The 17,979-nt window shown below is 37.6% G+C and overlaps 1 protein-coding gene across 5 annotated transcripts in view; it reads right to left on the bottom strand.

Annotated features, from left to right (window-relative positions):
- AVL9 (AVL9 cell migration associated) overlaps window positions 1-17,979 on the bottom strand; it is a 62,614-nt gene that overhangs the window by 36,065 nt on the left and 8,570 nt on the right. For all 5 annotated transcript variants that reach the window (XR_007121387.1, XR_007121388.1, XM_047694218.1 and 2 more), the window contains exons 2-3: window positions 4,117-4,237; window positions 2,411-2,496 (exon numbers count right to left, since the gene is read on the bottom strand). Coding sequence is in view for 3 of the 5 variants with exons in the window: in XM_047694218.1 (XP_047550174.1) it covers window positions 2,411-2,496; window positions 4,117-4,237 (207 nt within the window). In the remaining 2 variants the exon portion in view is untranslated. The remainder of the gene's footprint in view (window positions 1-2,410; window positions 2,497-4,116; window positions 4,238-17,979) is intronic.

The raw sequence follows: 17,979 nt of genomic DNA, 5'->3' as shown, positions 1-17,979 counted from the left end.
AGCTACAGAGAGTTACGGTTCCTCCTTTACACACAAAGAAAAATATTAATAAAAAAGTGCTTCATTGATTGAAAAGGGCTAAGAGCTGCAAGCATTTATTCACACTGTACATCAGACCCAAGAAACCTGTATCATAACCTCTTGGCACCTGTCACTAGGAACTGCACAATCTTTAATTAGACTGAGTTCTCCCCACCTGCACAGTCAGGCCATACAGAGTGTGGAGAAGATAAGGTGGTTATTCTATGCTGCCCGGACTTTATCCTGGCAAACTGGTATTGCAGCCCAGCCCTGAGCCTTGAGGATTCTGAGGATGACCACATGAGATGTCTATAGTTCTCTGCTAATAAGGAACAAGCCTTCATTTGATCAACCTCAGATAATTCTGTGAGGGAAGTAAGAACTATTCTTCCCCTCTGTAGTGTACTACTGCCTGACACCTCCTTGGACCTGTCCTAAGGACAAAGGAACCTCAGTGTCTTCAACTGGCTGATGACTGACGACTCTTCATTAAACTAAGTCAAGGACAGAGAGCTTTCCCTCAATCTGTTTTCTACCTCTCTGCCTTGATCGGACTCATCTATCAGGTCTCACTTTCACTCAAAGGGAATCAGTCTTTCTTCTACACTCTAGGTCCTTCTGGTACCTGTCTTATCCCTCTAGTTATCGGATGAGGATAGAAAAATTTGGAGAAAATGGCAACCTCCATATACTGCGAGTGGGTCAGACCCAGGGGGTGAGGAAGACAGGCAGTATGAAATGCCATTTAAAGGCTATGCAGAGCATGACAACTGTCATTAATGTTGACAGCTTTGGAGAATTTTACTAGTGCTTACACAACCTATAGGATATGACGGTAAAAGGAACAGATATCCAAGAACAGGATTGCGGGGGGCAATTCGGTTCATCTCAGAGAAACATTAAGGGTAACAGTATACGAAGCAATCAAACGTACAAAGCTATCAGACTAACTCTTACTCTCAGGTTTATCTTTATCTTTAAATCCAGTTACTCATTCCATAAATATTTTACTAGATGTGTCCGATGTTCCAGGCCCTGTGCATGAAGGGCGATTTTACAGTCGTTAACTACTTTAAGGTGGAATTTACACCTGCCATTTATTTTGAAATGACTTAGGGAAAAATACAGACACATTCTCAAAGTGCGTGGGCTAGAATGCTGACATTTGTTGAATCTAGAATGGTGGGCATACAGGTGTTCATCATATAATTCTTTTAATTTATTTGCATGATTGAAGTGGTCATTATAAAAAGCTAACAAATTAAAAGATGAAGTTAATTATTCACCTGAGGAAGCTTTTAAGACTTATAATTGCCTAAGCTCTACTCCCAGATATTCTAATTTAGTCATAGCAGAAGGAAAGGCCAGGTGTGTATTTAAAAAGTCTCCAGGGGGGCGCCTGGGTGACTCAGTGGGTTAAGCCTCTGCCTTCGGCTCGGGTCATGGTCCCAGGGTCCTGGGATCGAGCCCCACATCGGGCTCTCTGCTCAGCAGGGAGCCTGCTTCTTCCTCCCTCTCTGCCTGCCTCTCTGCCTACTTGTGATCTCTCTCCCTCTGTCAAATAAATAAATAAAATCTTTAGAAAATAAATAAATAAATAAATAAATAAAAAGTCTCCAGGTAATTCCGGTTAAAAATCACTGTTTTAGAGCAGTGGTTTGCAATCTTGGCTACATAATGCAATCACCCAAGGAGCTTTTAAAAACTCCTGATAACCAGAACATTAAATCAAAGTCTCTGGAGCTGGGACCCAGTCAGCTCTAGTAGTTGAAGCTCTCCAGGTGACTCCAATGTATAGTGAAGTTGAGAAACACTCACTACTTTGGAGTATTAATGATGTCATGATAGGCAAGAGATTTTTACTCAGAGTATCTTCACCACAAAAAACTAGTGCTGCTCAGGAGCAAACCAGCATGAAAGGGGAAGCTACCCATCTTGGCTTAATTTATTAATTAGAGTTATTACAGTATTCAGGAATTGGCTGGCAGGTAATTTAAGAATCAACAAAACCTTAGGTGTAGATAATTAAGACAAAATGCACGTATTTCAAAGCTACTAAAGTACCTTCCACTAATTGTAAACAGCTGCTTAAAGAATAACATACATTATCACTTCATTTTTCTAAAATTATATACCAAACACTAGAAAAGAAAATTCAAGAACACTATAAAATTTAAATATAGTATTTTGAAGACAAATGGATAATTTAGTTATTGCTATATAAAAACAATGGGCAAAATGTTTTTTGGTAATTATAGTTACCCATGTCAACTTACAAAAACAGTAATGTGAATAAACTGGTACTACAGGGAAAACAACTTCAAATTGTTTATAAAAATCTAAAATAATATCAGTGTTTTGTTGTTGTTGTTCATTGTAACTATCATACCTTGGCTTCAATTTGTCGATAGCAGGAGATACCATATACTGTGGCTCCATTTCCATTTCTGGGTGGCAAGTGAAAAAAGACAGTATCTAAGAGATACACAGAAAAATGTAAATACCAAAGTGAATTATCCTTATTAATAAATAATGTAAACTGAAATATTATAATACAGTTAATTATAACCAAAATGATGATATAACAAGGAACCCATGTCATACCTACCTCTAGCATCACTGGTTTCTTAGAATTCATCTTATTGCTTTAGTATGTATTCAGTCATGCACATTCTCAAAAAGCCCACAGGGCTGAATTATATAACAGGTTAAAACTGATACTACAATTATTTATCTCAGAAAATACTTTATCAAACCATAAGATATTCTTAATCATAGGAAACAAACTGAGGGTTGCTGGAGGGAAGCGGGTGGTGGGGAATTGAAGTAACTGGGTGATGGACATTAAGGAGCACATGGGATCTAAGGAATACTGGGTATTATATAAGACTGATGAATCACTGATCTCTACCTCTGAAACTAATAATACATTATGTTAACTGAATTTAAATTTAAAAAATTTTAACAAAAAAGAATATACTTTATTTCAGATTGAAAGAGGTAGAGAATCATACAAACAAAAGGTAACACATGAATCTTGGATAGATCCAAGAAATTCTTAGAATAACTAGAGATATTTGAACACAGATTAGATAATTAAGATGATTATTGAATTACTATTAAATCTCTTAGCTGTCATAATGGTACTGGAAATTAGCCTGAGGAATGAGCTTATTATTCTTAAAAGTGCATGCTGAAGTATTTAGAGGTAAACTGTCATAATATCTGCAACATGGTGTTAGACTTTCAAATAGGAGAGGCAAAACTGTACACACACATAAATATAATTTGTGGGGTATCCACTATACTATTCTTTCAATTTTTCTGTAGGTTGGGGCACCTGGGTGGCACAGTGGGTTCAGCCTCTGCCTTCGGCTCAGATCATGACCTCAGGGTCCTGGGATTAAGCCCCGAATCGGGCTCTCAGCTCAGTGGGAAGCCTGCTTCCCCCCTCTCTCTCTGCCTGCCTCTCTGCCTACTTGTGATCTCTGTCTGTCAAATAAATAAATAAAATCCTTTTAAAAGAATAAAAACAGATTTTATTTTTAAGTAATCCCTACACCCAACATGGGGCTTGAACTTACCCAAAATCAAGAGTTGCATGCTCTACCAATTAAGCCAGCCAGCCACCCCCTGCATGTTAACTTTTAAGCAGAGCACTGTAATAGCAGTGGTTCCAGGGGTGGAGAGGTAATCCCAGGTGGGCACTGGAGTACTAATCAGTATGTCTGCAGCTAGAGCCCTAGGCAATTGGTAGCTAGTACAGCTAAGCCCTTTAGTTTCCCTCTGAAAGGAGTCTGAGGATAAATGCAAGAAGTGCTACCAGTAGCACATGTCCTAATCTGGCCACTTACTTTGCTCTCCTGGCAAAAGAAGAGCTAACGCTCATTACCATTACCAACATAAACCCAGCACTCCTCTGGAAATCTTCTAGTGCATGACTAGTCATCTCCAAACAAGCATTTAAATATTTTATGAGTAGTCACAAGAAGCCAAAGGCCTTTCATTTACCAAAATACTTAGACTCTAAGATGTCTTGGTAAATTAGAAAAAAAAAAAAAAAGGCACCTACTAATTGCTCCATTGTTTACATACCTTCCTGGTAGTTGTGTGCGCCATCTGGTAAGGCAAGGAAGGGCAAATACTTCCATTCTTCAGGTAAAGTGGGGCTGTCATGACCATCTCCTGGAATCAGGGGCGGGTAAGAGAATTCAACCTAAAATAGTAAGGAATATTAGCCAAAAGGTTTTATCATGATCAAGGGAGCATTTTATCCTGATAGGCAAAAATACTTTAAGAAAGATTGTTTAATTTGAGAGAGAGGGAGAAAACTCTCAAGCAGATTTCCCGCTGTGTGGAGTGCAACACATGTGATCATGACCTGAGTCAGTATCTCAAGCCCATACCCACTGAACCACTCGGGTGCCCTGGCAGCAACAATTTTTTAAGATTTATTTACTTTAGGGATGCCTAGGTGATTCAGCTGGCTAAGCGTCTGCCTTTGGCTCAGCTCAAGATCCTAGGGTCCTGGGATTGAGGCCCACACATCAGGCTCCTCGCTCAACAGGGAGCCTGCTTCTCCTTTTGCCTACCCTGCTTGTACTCACTCTCTCTGGTCTCTCTAGCAAATAAACAAAATCTTAAAAAAAAAAAAAAATTAGAGAGAGCAAGAGAGTGCGCATGGGGAGGAGGGCAGAGGGAGAGAGAGAAAATCCCAAGTGGACTCCACATTTAGCTCAGAGCCAACAACAGGGCTGGATCTCATGACCCTAAGATTACGATATGAACCAAAATCAAGAGTCCAATGCTCAACTAACTGAGCTATCCAGACGTCCCCTGGCAAAAATACTTTTAGACTGTGAATGACAGATGTAAGGATAAGCTACACTTACTGATGCCATTTGGCATTTTCAGCAAACCTACTATACATAAGAAGAAGAAAAAAGGAGTAAGAGGAGGAAAGATTTGTAAGTCTTTTCCCCTGATTTAAAGGTGTTCAGATTTTAATATGCATAGGAGGATAGCAGGTAAAGTGGTAGTGACAAGATTGGAGATTTACATTTGTGAATTATCATCAAACAACCATGAAGCCCTGAGAAAAACCAACATCCTACTGAATTGAAGAGGTCCAACAAAGACGAATGAGAAGTTTGAGCGAAGATCTAGGTTTGCTTCTCATCAATTGGCTCCCTTGCTCATAATACTTGTAGCTCTGAGCTATATATATATATTTTTAAAGATTTTATTTATTTGACAGAGAACACAAGTAGGCAGAGACAAAGGCAGAAAGAGAGAGAGGAAGGGAAGCAGGCTGCCTGCTGAGCAGAGAGCCCGATGCGGGGCTCCATCCCAGGACCCTGGGATCATGACCTGAGCCGAAGGCAGAGGCTTCAACCCACTGAGCCACCCAGGCGCCTCTCTGAGCTATATTTTTGATGATGGGTTGGCAGGAGAATGGGTGGGCATTAATCAACGTTTCAGATAATTTTTTAATATTGAGAATTCATCAATGAAAAGTTCAATGAAATCTTTCCAACACTATGTCATTTAGAAATAACAGTTTTAGTACACTTTCAGTTTCCAATTACCTGAGTTTATCAGCATTTTCTCTGTGTTTCTATTTTTGTTATTTCAACGAGACTTTTGGAGAGGAAAGAAGAATTAAATGCACAGGATTTGGATTATTATATTGACTTAGAAGTTCTAGGTGATTTACATTTAATTTTCTTTCAAAATATATTTCTTTCAAAATATATTTACATTTAATTTTCTTTCAAAATATAATTTTCTTTCAAAATAACCCACTGAGCCTGGGTGGCTCAGTGGGTTAAGCCTCCGCCTTCGGTTCAGGTCATGATCCCAGGGTCCTGGGGCTCTCTGCTCAGTGGGGAGCCTGCTTCCTCCTCTCCCTCTGCCTGCCTCTCTGCCTACTTGTGATCTCTGTCTGTCAAATAAATAAAATCTTTAAAAAAATATATATATTTATACAGGAATTTATAATGCAATAATAATAATAATATACAGTTGCTCCTTGAATATAGTTTTCAACCACACAGGTCAACATATAGGCAAATTTTAATATAGTACAGTACTGTATTTTCACTTCTGTATGATTTTAACATTTTCTTTAGCCCACTTTATTGTAAGAATACAGTATATGACACAAATAATATTCAAAATATGTATTAATCAACTGTCCATGTTGTCAGTGAGGCTTCCAGTCAACAGGCTATTAGTAAAATTTTGGAGGAGTCAAAAGTTATACATGGCGGGGCGCCTGGGTGGCTCAGTGGGTTAAACCTCTGCCTTCAGCTCAGGTCATGATCTCAGGGTCCTGGGATCAAGCCCCGCATCGGGCTCTCTGCTTAGCAGGGGGCCTGCTTCCCCCTCTCTCTGCCTGACTCTCTGCCTACTTGTGATCTCTCTCCCTGTCAAATAAATAAGATCTTTAAAAAAAAAAAAAAAAAAGTTATACATGGCATCTCTAACTGCCACATCGTTCAAGGGTCAATTGTATTCACTAACGTTGAACGTGAGATTAAGAATCACTTTTAGATCACTTTTAGATCCTACCTTTAATGTGGAAAGATATGATGGTTTATCTTCCCACACTTTATAGTGGAATGAATCAAGCTATCACTTGAGTCGCATGAGAATTACAAAAGGGCTTTCAAAATGACTTTTAAATAGGTGACCTAGTTCCATATTTACAATCCTTAAAGATACTCAAAATCCTTAATCCAAAATCCTTAAAGATACTTCTTTCACTGAGAAGACTCCCTCCCACCCCTGACACTACCACTCTAGCCATCTAGTCATCTTTTTGCCCCCACTTTCAGAAGAAATCTCTGTTTTCAGTTTGAAAGGATTTTTTAAAGGTTTGGGTTATGGATGGACTAACTTTTCTCTCAGAGATCAGTCATTTAAGATTAATTGGCTGAAGGCTGAGTACAGATAATCTCAAATTACATTTCATGTTTCTCTGCATCTTTTCTATGTATCACAGAGGTTTCACATATTGTGTGGAAGAAGGTGCAATGTGACAAAGAAGTAATGGAGACATATTCAAAGCTGATACTATGAAGAAGCTGGTAGTTACAGAGTTAAAAAAAAAAAATCCCAATTCAGAATTACTTCAACACCAAAAAGCCAAAACAAAACCTAGAAATAAGGAAATAATCATTATATCTTATGTAATCAACAACAAAGCCCAATATACACTTATTATTAAGAAGTATGGGTAATTATTACAACATGTTTCCTTTTGGGAAGCCACTAACCTTAATGTATAGCTAGTTATTTAAAAAATGTTTAGTATAGTGTAAATATGCTTTTAAGTAAATACAAACATTCTGGACCCAAATTCTCACAAGTCCATCATGAAGTACGTTGCTCTTTATGTCCGAATGTTTAATATGAAATTCCAAAATAAAGTAGAACAACAATGCTCAACCTCACTTTTAATGATGGAAATGCAATTTGGAATAAAAAAAAATTTTACTCATATATTGAAAAACATAAAAAAGATTATTATTTTGTGTTTACAAGAGTATGGGTAAATAAATAGGCTTGGCTACGGTAATGTGAATTAGTGCAACAGTTTGGAAGGCAATTTGGCAATACTATCAAATCAATAACACATACACCCTTTGATTCAGCAATTTCAGTTTTAGGAATTTATCCCACAGATACGTGGATATATTCATACAGATATGTACAAAAATGTTCCTAGCAGGACTTATCATCACATTAAAATTGGAAACCTAAATATTCATGAGTGATTACACAAATTTTATATCTGTTCTATACAGTTGTTAAAAAGAATGTTAGATTCACATATACTGATAAAGCAAGCTAGGTATGGTATGTAGTGTGGTAGGTAAAATAAAAACCCTCCAGAAACGTCCATGTCTTATCCCTGAAATCTGTCTGTATGTTAAAGCAAAAGGGACTTTGCAGACACAATTAAAGATCTTAAGATGGGGGTTATTGAGGTGGGCCACTGATTTCCCAAGGGTCTTTTTAAGAGAGAGGTGTCAAAGATATCTGAAGATGCTAAGCTTCAAGATGTTTTGAAGACTGAGGAGGGAACCATGAGCCAAGGATGGAAGGAGACTCTAAAAGGTAGGAAAAAGGCAAGGAAATCGATTTTCCCTAAGTGGCCTGAAGAAACACAGCCCTGCTTGATTTTAGCCCAGAGAAACCCATTTCTGATTTCTAACCTCCTGAATTCTATATTTGTGTTATTTTAAGTTGCTAAGTTTGTGGTAATTTATTACAGAGCAACGGAAAACTAATACATACTGTTGTTTAAAAAGCAAGCACGGGGCGCCTGGGTGACTCAGTGGGTTAAAGCCTCTGCCTTCGGCTCAGGTCATGATCCCAGGGTCCTGGGATCGAGCCCCGCATCGGGCTCTCTACTCAGCAGGGAGCCTGCTTCCTCCTCTCTCTGCCTGCCTCTCTGCCTACTTGTAATCTCTGTCTGTGAAATAAATAAATAAATAAATAAAATCTTAAAAAAAAAAAAAAGCAAGCACAGTATCAGTAAATATAGTATAATCCTACATATACGATGATTCCATTTATTTAAAAAACTATACTACTGTATCTTTCTAAATCAGTTTTTTAAAAACTTGCTTGAAAAGATACAAGCTTAACTGCTAACAGTTTACCTCTGGAGGGTGAATAGGGTTGGGGATTGGAGATAAAGGAATATTCCTGATTTCTGGTTTTTTTTTAATGTCCATCTTCTTTTTTAGAAAAATTTCAAACTTACAGAGAAGTTGAAAGAATATAAACAACCTTATAAACTTCATCTATATTCACAAACTGCTAATTTTTTGGCCACATGTGTTTTACAAACTGTGTTGCATGTGCATACACATAATTTTTCTGCATCACTTGGCAATAAACTGAGATTATAATTTACTTTTAAGTAAACTCGTATTTATTTTTAAATGGATATGCATTGCTTTTAGAGTTAAAAAAAAAAAAAGAAAACCACAAACAGCTTCTAGCTTTTGAAGAAATCTTATTTCCATCCTAGACTCTTGGGACACAAAGATATATATACAGAGATACAGAAATCTGTCTTCTTTTCTGAAGATTTAGTTAACAAGTTACCAACTTGTTTAAGCCGGAGTTTGATATCTGATGCTTTGCTATGTTCAATATATTCTTCCAACTCCTCATTCTACTGAATGAAGATGTTTTGTATGGCTCTAGCTGGAACTTAAAATGAAATCAACTCATAAAATTGTTGTTAAGTGTTGATACTACATATACTCCAAGAATTCCATGGCTAAAATTAGGTTGACTTTAGGCTGACTTGGGCCCAGAGTACTTTGAAATACTGTTTCTTTGTGTTAAAAGGAAACCCCCAGGCCCAAGCCACTTAGGCCAAGTCCTCAAACCCGGCTTAATACCTAACCTAATCATAAATTTCAACCTCTCTGAAAATGCAGTCTTAACTAGTGAGTCTGGAACTTTCTGATCATCACTCTTTCAGGTAATCTGTCATATTGGCCCTCTCTATCCTGCAAAGGAAGATGAAGAATTCACCTAACAGAACACCCTGCCTTTCTCCGAAGGTAAAGTGACCTGCCCTGGAATAATCCTTCCTTTTCTTTTGCGAATAACTTCCTTGCCCTACCCGCCTTCTATAAAATCCTTCCATTTTGTACCACTCTTTGGAGTTCTCCACTACTTACTGGATAGGATACTACCCCATTCAACAAATCACTTAATAAAGCTAATTAGATATTCACATTTACTCTGTTGAATTTTTGTTCCTTGACAGGGAGAATGTATTAAAAATTTCAATTTTAGCATATGTGCCGCCAAAGCGAGCACTATATTCAAAATTTCAAACAGCTAACTTTTGGGACACAACTTTTTCATAAATTGTATACTGCCTGTACTGTGTTGTCAGCTCTCTCGAATTCTTTTCTTCGGCTGTGTTATCTGCTACCAACAAATTCTTGCATTCGGAAACTGCTGAAGATGCTCATCAAGTTCAAAACAATTCACACAAACTCTGTTCTCTGTCTACACATACACAAAATTTTCATGGTGATTTAGTATCGTTTCAAGATTTAATCAATCCTCTACTGCTGAAAACTTTTTTCTGTTTTTTTTTTTTTCTTCTTACATCTTTATAAACTGTTTAGTACTATTCAAGTAAGGCATAATAAAAAATATATACTGGGTCCTGTCCTTGGTTCTGGGCCTACAACTCCTAACACCCTGGAATTTCATGGGTGAAGGAGCACCTTTTGTTATTTACAAGACAATTTCAACTGTATCTGCGTTTATCTAATGAGGGGACTTGGTGGTGTGGGTCTACTAAAAAGCCTTAGGATGGGGCCTGGTCACCAGAAATGACTATACTTGTCATCTGTTTATTTCTGAAACAGACTGTGCTTAGCACTCTTCTACCTCAGCATGATACATTATTTTATAGTTTCATGAGTGCTCTGGATGCCTAGAAAAATAAAGTGTATACTGTAAAAATGCAATGGTACTATTGAGCCCTAACAATTAAAACTAAGTTTTACCATTTTAAAAATTAAATGGAAACAAAACAAAAATTAAATGAAACAAGTATCTTAGTTTAAAACATGTGCTTTTTTATCTTTAAGTCAATAAAGGCTGCCAGTTCTATTTTTCCTAGAATTAAAGAACTATTATACATTCCACATTCCTTTATTTAAGATGAGATACTTGGGCCTTTCAACTGGAACGGTCATCTTCCAGTCATTCACCAAAATGACCGACACAAAGGGAAAGAAGAGAGGCACCAGCTCTATTCTCAAGGCCTTTCAAAAACACGGAGTTGTTCCTTTGGCCACATACATGCAAATCTACAAGAAAGGTGATATCGTGGACATGAACGGAATTGGCACTATTCAAAACAAAATGCCCCACAAACGTTACCACAGCAACATTGGAAGAGTCTACAGTGTTACCCAGCATGCTGTTGTCATTGTAGACAAAGGGCAAGACTCTTGCCAAGAGAATTAATGTAAGTATTGGATATATATTTTTTCTTTCTAGGTAGGCTCTATGCTCACCATGGAGCCCAATACAGGGCTTGAACTCAAGACCCTGAGAACTAGACAGGAGCCAAAATCAAGAGTCAGATACTTAACTGAGGGAGCCACTAGGCGCCCCTATGTACCAAACATATTGAGCACTCAAAGAGCTGAGATAGCTTCCTAAAGCATGTGAAGGAAAATTATCAGAAAAAGGAAGCCAAAGAGAAAGGTACTTTGGTTCAGCTGAAGCGCTAGTCTGCTCCACCAAGAGAAGCACACTCTGTGAGAACCAATGGAAAGGAGCCTGAGCTGCTGGAACCAATGGTAAGGAGCCCGAGCTGCTGGAACCCATTCCCTACAAATTCATGGCAGGATAAGTGTAAAAAAATTAAAAGACCTCAAGACTGTAAACAAAACAAAAAACAAAAAAGAAAAAGACAGTTGAGGTACTTGGATTACTAAAAAAACAAACAGATGATGTGTATTTTAATTTAAATAGAGAATGTTTTTAGGGGTGCCTTGCTGGCTTAGTTAGCAAAGCATGTGACTCAATCTCGGGTTGAGTTTCTCTCTGTATCTCAAATAAATTTTTTTTTTTAAACTTAATGTCCTCTCTTTATTCCTCTTTTTTTTTTTAAGATTTTATTTATTTATTTGACAGACAGAGATCACAAGTAGGCAGAGAGGCAGGCAGAGAGAGAGGAGGAAGCAGGCTCCTCGCCGAGCAGAGAGCCCAATGTGGGACTCGATCCCAGGATCCTGGGATCATATCTCAAATAAATTTTTAAAAACAAAAGACTATTATATGGAAGAACAAGATATTTTGCTGGTATCAATATTAACTACATAATATATGGGAAGCTGATTTTCATACTAAAGGCACTTAAGACTTCATTATCCTGTTTTTCTACTTTAAAACTACTGAAACTTTACATAAACATACACATTCATTAACATGAAACTATATACACAGCTAATTAAACTATATACACAGCTAATTAAAAGTCTATAATAGATTTTACATAGCCATGCTCTTTTTAAAATTATTTCTTCCAGAAAGGAAAAATTTTTAACTATATATGAAGAATGAAATTGAGAAACTCTACTAGTAAATATTCATCTCCATTCACCTCAAATATATCTGAGAATATATAGCCTTATTATAAGGATTTGGCATTCTTTGAAATACCATTATTTGCAGATCTACAACTCACAAATCAGAAATGCCATCAGATATGGAAACAATGAATTTGTGTTTCAGAAAAATAAAGTGCCATTTATTTCCAATAATACCAGATTACTTCTGTAGTGCTACTTTATGTAAAACTTGGTAAAGATAGCTTCAAATGTATTTGCTAATTATGAGGTCTTACTCAAAAGTAAAAAATAGTTTTGAAGGACCTGAAACGTATTTTACTCTCTAGGATCCTTTTACATTACAGAAATCTAGAACTCCTATATTATCCTAGGTTCCAAATAAAATAAACACTTTGGTCATATAGCACAAATGTGTATAACTACATGAAAAAAAACCCAACTTTCATAAACTTAAACCTGATAATTAAGAAAAAAAAAAAAACAAGCACTTAAATTTTAAAGTAAAATGTTTTATTTGTAATATCCCCAAACTGGGAACAACTCACATGTCCTTTAATAGGAGAAAGGGTCAAGGATGGCATACAAATACAACCTTATACAGAAATTACTGACAAAATCAACATGGATCAATCTTAGACATAACACTGAGTGAAACAAATCAGACACAAGACACAAATCTATGGTGACATAGGTCAGAAGAGTGGTAACCTTCAGGCAAGTCATGACCAGGAGGAGGCGCCTGCCTGGAATTTCTGAAGTGCTGAAATTAATGGTCTCTTGATGTGGAGGGTGATTACACACATGTGTATGTAAAAATCAATCAAACTGCACCCAGAAGTTGTATGTACTTTATTGTTGATAAATTATACCTTAAGAAAATCAAATACTGCTAAACCTCAATTTACTTATCTATAAAAGAAGGCTAATGAAACCTTGGTGCATTGAGAGGAATAAATGGGATAATAAATATCTAATAGTACTCAGTATATAGCAAACATTCCATAAATGGCAGCTAATACTATCGCTAACAATATTTTCATAGAAGAGCAACGATAAATTGCATGGTCACTAAACCTTATATTGCTATAAATTCTTACTAGTTTTTTAAGTCATTCACAAAGGCAGGAATTATATTTAGGGCACGTTTTATGGAATTTAGAATTGTTGCTACAACTTGATTACAAAGAGTGGAGAAAATCACTGTACTTAATGGAAATTTATGCTTCCAGTTATACTAGCATCCAAGAGATATCTGGGTTTTTGTATTAAGCTATAGCTTTTATATTTCTGAAGATACCATGCTTATTTAACATAATACATAAAAAGCGGACATAAAAAATGAGCCATCGTTTCTTTGAGCTATTCTTTTTCTCAATTATACGCTTTTAACACTCAAAATTCAAAGACTGCAAATGGAGAATTTTTGCTAAGTCAGCTCTGCACAAGTAGGAGTTTAAATGAAGAAAATCGTATGAATAATAGTTTTTGAAATAGCTTTTTTAAATATTTTATTCATTTGAGAGAGAGAAAAAGAGAGCACAAGCATAGGGAGAGGCAGAAGGGGAGGGAGAAAGAGACACCCTGCTGATCAGGGAGCCTGATGAGGGACTTGATCCCAGGACCCTGAGATCATAACCTGAGCCGAAGGCAGATGTTTAACCCACTGAGCCACCCAGGCACCCGTGAAATAGCCCTTTCAAAAGTATTGAAGGATGCAGAATGGGGCACCTGGGTGGCTTAGTGGGTTTAAAGCATCTGCCTTCAGCTCAGGTCATGATCCCAGAGACCTGGGATTGAGCCCCGCATCAGGCTCTCTGCTCGGCGGGGAGCCTGCTTCTCCACCTCTCTCTGCCTGCCTCTCTGCCTACTTGTGATCTCTGTCAAATAAATAAAATCTTAAAAAAAAAAAAAAAGATACAGAATTTTGTGGTTTTTTACAAGAAAAGTTTAAAAAAACCTTATTTTTAGAGATTTATTTTTAAGTAATCTCTACACCAGCATGGGGCTTGAACTCACAACCCCAAGACCAAGAGCTGCGTGCTCTGTAGACTGAGCTAACCCTAAAAAATAACTTTTAAGCACTTAGATTTGAGTTGTTATTAAAAAGTATAAAAGGCTAAGATCTTAAGTGTACAGACTTCATTGATTTTGATGATTTATACAGCTACAGGCAACTACTCCATCAAGACACAGAATTATCTCAGAAAGTTCTTCTGTTCAGACGGCTATCAACAAACACTAGTTCTGCCTGTTGAATTGAAGCATATGTTTCTGAATGTAGGCTCTGATGATGGGTATTTAGCAAATGTTTTATTTCATTTTATAATAATGTAAGTGAAGGGGAATCTTAGCAATCACCTACTTAGAACCCTCACTTTATAGACAAAGAAACTGAAGTCCATAAACATCAGGCAACTTGCCCTAGGTTACTCATCTAATAACCATTAGGGCCAAGCTAAAACTCGGGAATCTTAATTACCAGATACACTTTTCTATTATTCAAACAGAGAGTGATAAAAGAGAATCTATCAGAGCTGAATGTACAAAGGAATATTAGAAATATTATATACAAAGTTCCTCTAATGGAAGAGATAGGACAAGGATTTGTATAAAACATGGTAGAATGACAGAAACTGGTCTTTTTTTTTTTTTTTAAAGATCTATTTGTTTATATCGGGGTGTGGGAGAGCAGAGGGAGAGGGAAACAGTCTTAAGCAGACTCGGGGCTGTGCGTGGAGCCCATGGTGGGGCTCAATCTCAGGACCTTGGTTCATGACCTGAGCAGAAACCCTGTTGGCTGCTTAACCACCTGAGCCACCCAGGTGCCCTGACACCACTTTTTTGGATGAGAGGAAAAAAATAGAGCATTGTTTATCTGTAGGTTATTGAAAATATATACAAAGATGATATCACAGTTTCAAAAACTATTTTCTTGCAGGAAAAAAATTAATTAGAAACTTCCTAACAAAAGATTTAAATAAATTTATTTTAATGAACTCTACCTTAACAATCTTTTATATGTAATTTTATTTTTTAACACTTTTTATTTTTATTTTTTTTTTTTAAAGATTTTATTCATTTGACACAGAGAGAGAGATCACAAGGCAGAGAGGCGGGCAGAGACAGAGGAGGAAGCAGGCTCCCTGCTGAGCAGAGTCCCCGGTGTGGGGCTTGATCACAGGACCCTGAGATCACGACCTGAGCCGAAGGCAGAGGCTTTAACCCACTGAGCCACCCAGGTGCCCCTATTTTTTTTTTTTAACATTTTTAAAAAGATTTTCTATTTATTTATTTGACAGACAGAGATCACAAGTAGGCAGAGAGAGGCAGGCAGAGAGAGAGAAGGGGAAGCAGGCTCCCTGCGGGAGCCCAATGCAGGGCTCAATCCCAGGACCCGGAGATCATGACCTGAGCCGAAGGCAGAGGCTTAACACCCTGAGCCACCCAGGTGCCCCTAACATTTTTATACTGAACTTTCACATGGTAAAAAAAATTCCAACTTGTGGTAGTGCACTAACCCCATCAGAGTCGAACAAATTACTGATTATCACCAGTGAAAGCCATGGGGGCAGGAACAGGTTTCATTAACAACCCTGCAGTCATTTCCTCATATATAAATACTTAATATACCCTGCAACAATGAGCATCAATTGGATGAAGAAACTGTAAATGCAGAAAACCGTATCTGAAATCTAACCCAAACATAGTTTATTCAGAAGTCAGACTTCTGACAATCACCTAGACCACTGTAAAGAACCAGAAATAGGGGCGCCTGGGTGGCTCAGTGGGTTGGGCCGCTGCCTTCGGCTCAGGTCATGATCTCAGGGTCCTGGGATCGGGTCCTGCATCGGGCTCTCTGCTCAGCAGGGAGCCTGCTTCCCCTCCTCTCTCTCTGCCTGCCTCTCTACCTACTTGTGATCTCTGTCAAATAAATAAATAAAATCTTAAAAAAAAAAAAAAAGAGCCAGAAATAAGCAAGAAAAGCAACTAACCAACTATCATAAAACAAAAAGGCTTTAGGTCTTCTTTAAAACCTATGATTAAGTCATTTTATTTCAGACACAGTTCTAATATATTTAGAAGGTGGGGTTTCCCAGTCTATGGAAGAAAAAAAGCAACCAGTAAGAAAGCAGGGAGGGAAAGCTGAAAACTGCAACTCCATGTTTGGGTCAACATTGAAGAGTGCCTGCTAACTTCTCAGTCATCTCGCGCTCTATCAAAAACCCAGCAGGAGTCAGAAGGCATATGCTAAATATGTTAAAATAAACTGGGAATGCCACAGTACAAGTAACATTTGTTATGAAGGGAGAATCATCCAGACTAACTTATAACTTAAATTGTGTTCAGCATGTTCTGCTTCAAAATCTGTTTTACCAAGATCTCCATGAAAAAAAGATGGCTTAAAATGAAATCTCCATATTCAGGCAAAAAGGAGCAATGATTCCACCACAGGATGTTCTTTGTAGCATTATTCAAAACAGCAAAAAATGTGGAGTACCACCTGTGTTTCTAAAAAGGAGAAAAATTTAAGATTTCCACAAAATACTATTTAGCTACTTTAAAATGCTATATTTCAATATTTACTAATATGCAAGATACTAATTGGCACAGTTACATAACAAGGCAGGTCATAGAACTTGATTACAGTATAATGTTATTAGAAAAAGCTATGTATATTTGTAAGGAAAAAAAAAGGAGGGATAGTCACCAAGGTCTTAAGAGCAGATTTCTTGGGGCGCCTGGGTGGCTCAGTGGGTTAAGCCGCTGCCTTCGGCTCAGGTCATGATCCCAGGTCCTGGGTTCAAGCCCCACATCGGGCTCTCTGCTCAGCAGGGAGCCTGCTTCCTCCTCTCTCTCTGCCTGCCTCTCTGCTTACTTGTGATTTCTCTCTGCCTGCCTCTCTGCTTACTTGTGATTTCTCTCTGTCAAATAAATAAATAAAATCTTTAAAAAAAAAAAAAAAAGCAGATTTCTTTAGGATACAGGACTTTAAGTGTTAGTTTTCTTTTCTTTTTTTCCTCTATGTTTTCTTACTTCTTTATTGGTGAGTACATATTATTTCTAATCATAAGAAATGCCTTTTTTTTTAAACTGGAATGCTTTAAAAATTGCCCAAAATATCAATTTAAATAACATCCTCTAAAAATATCCCAAGAACAAATCACGCTTTTAACCTGATATCTTTTTTTTTTTTTTTAACTTATTTGACAGACAGAGATCACAAGTAGGCAGAGAGACAGGCAGAGAGAGAGGCAGAGAAAGAGGAAGGTAAGCAGGCTCCCGGCCAAGCAGAGAGCCCGATGCGGGGCTCGATCCCAGAACCCTGGGATCATGACCTGAGCCGAAGGCAGAGGCTTTAACCCACTGAGCCACCCAGGTGCCCCAACCTGATGGTATCTTAACCAAAGAACATAATAGAGCCAGTCTTTCTCAAAATTATGAAGACTCCTCTTGCTCTATGTCTTCATCTTCCTCTTGTAGTGCTCAACCCCCAGTAGACCATAGCTCTTCTGTAGACTTCCCTCGTCTAGCAAAAATCCATGCTCCTCCAAGGATGTGAATCACATTATATTATAAGGAAGAAGGTTATTCACAAAACAAGCATTTTACTAGGGAATCAAAGACTTAAGCCAAAGAAATTTAGGCCCTATTAGGCACTTTCTAGCTACCTGGGAGGAATTAAAAGAAAACAAAAGAATCTTCCACTTATTTCTAAACTTCCATTACACAGGTTGACACCCATCCTGGTTAGCTATGATGCCAAGGCCTAAAAGAAACTATTCCACTGCTAAGGTTCCAGCCCTGCAAAGTCATAGATTTTCAC

This window comes from Lutra lutra, chromosome 11 (assembly GCF_902655055.1).
Source record: "Lutra lutra chromosome 11, mLutLut1.2, whole genome shotgun sequence".
Taxonomy (NCBI): domain Eukaryota; kingdom Metazoa; phylum Chordata; class Mammalia; order Carnivora; family Mustelidae; genus Lutra; species Lutra lutra.
This window is presented reverse-complemented; position numbering and strand designations above follow the sequence as displayed.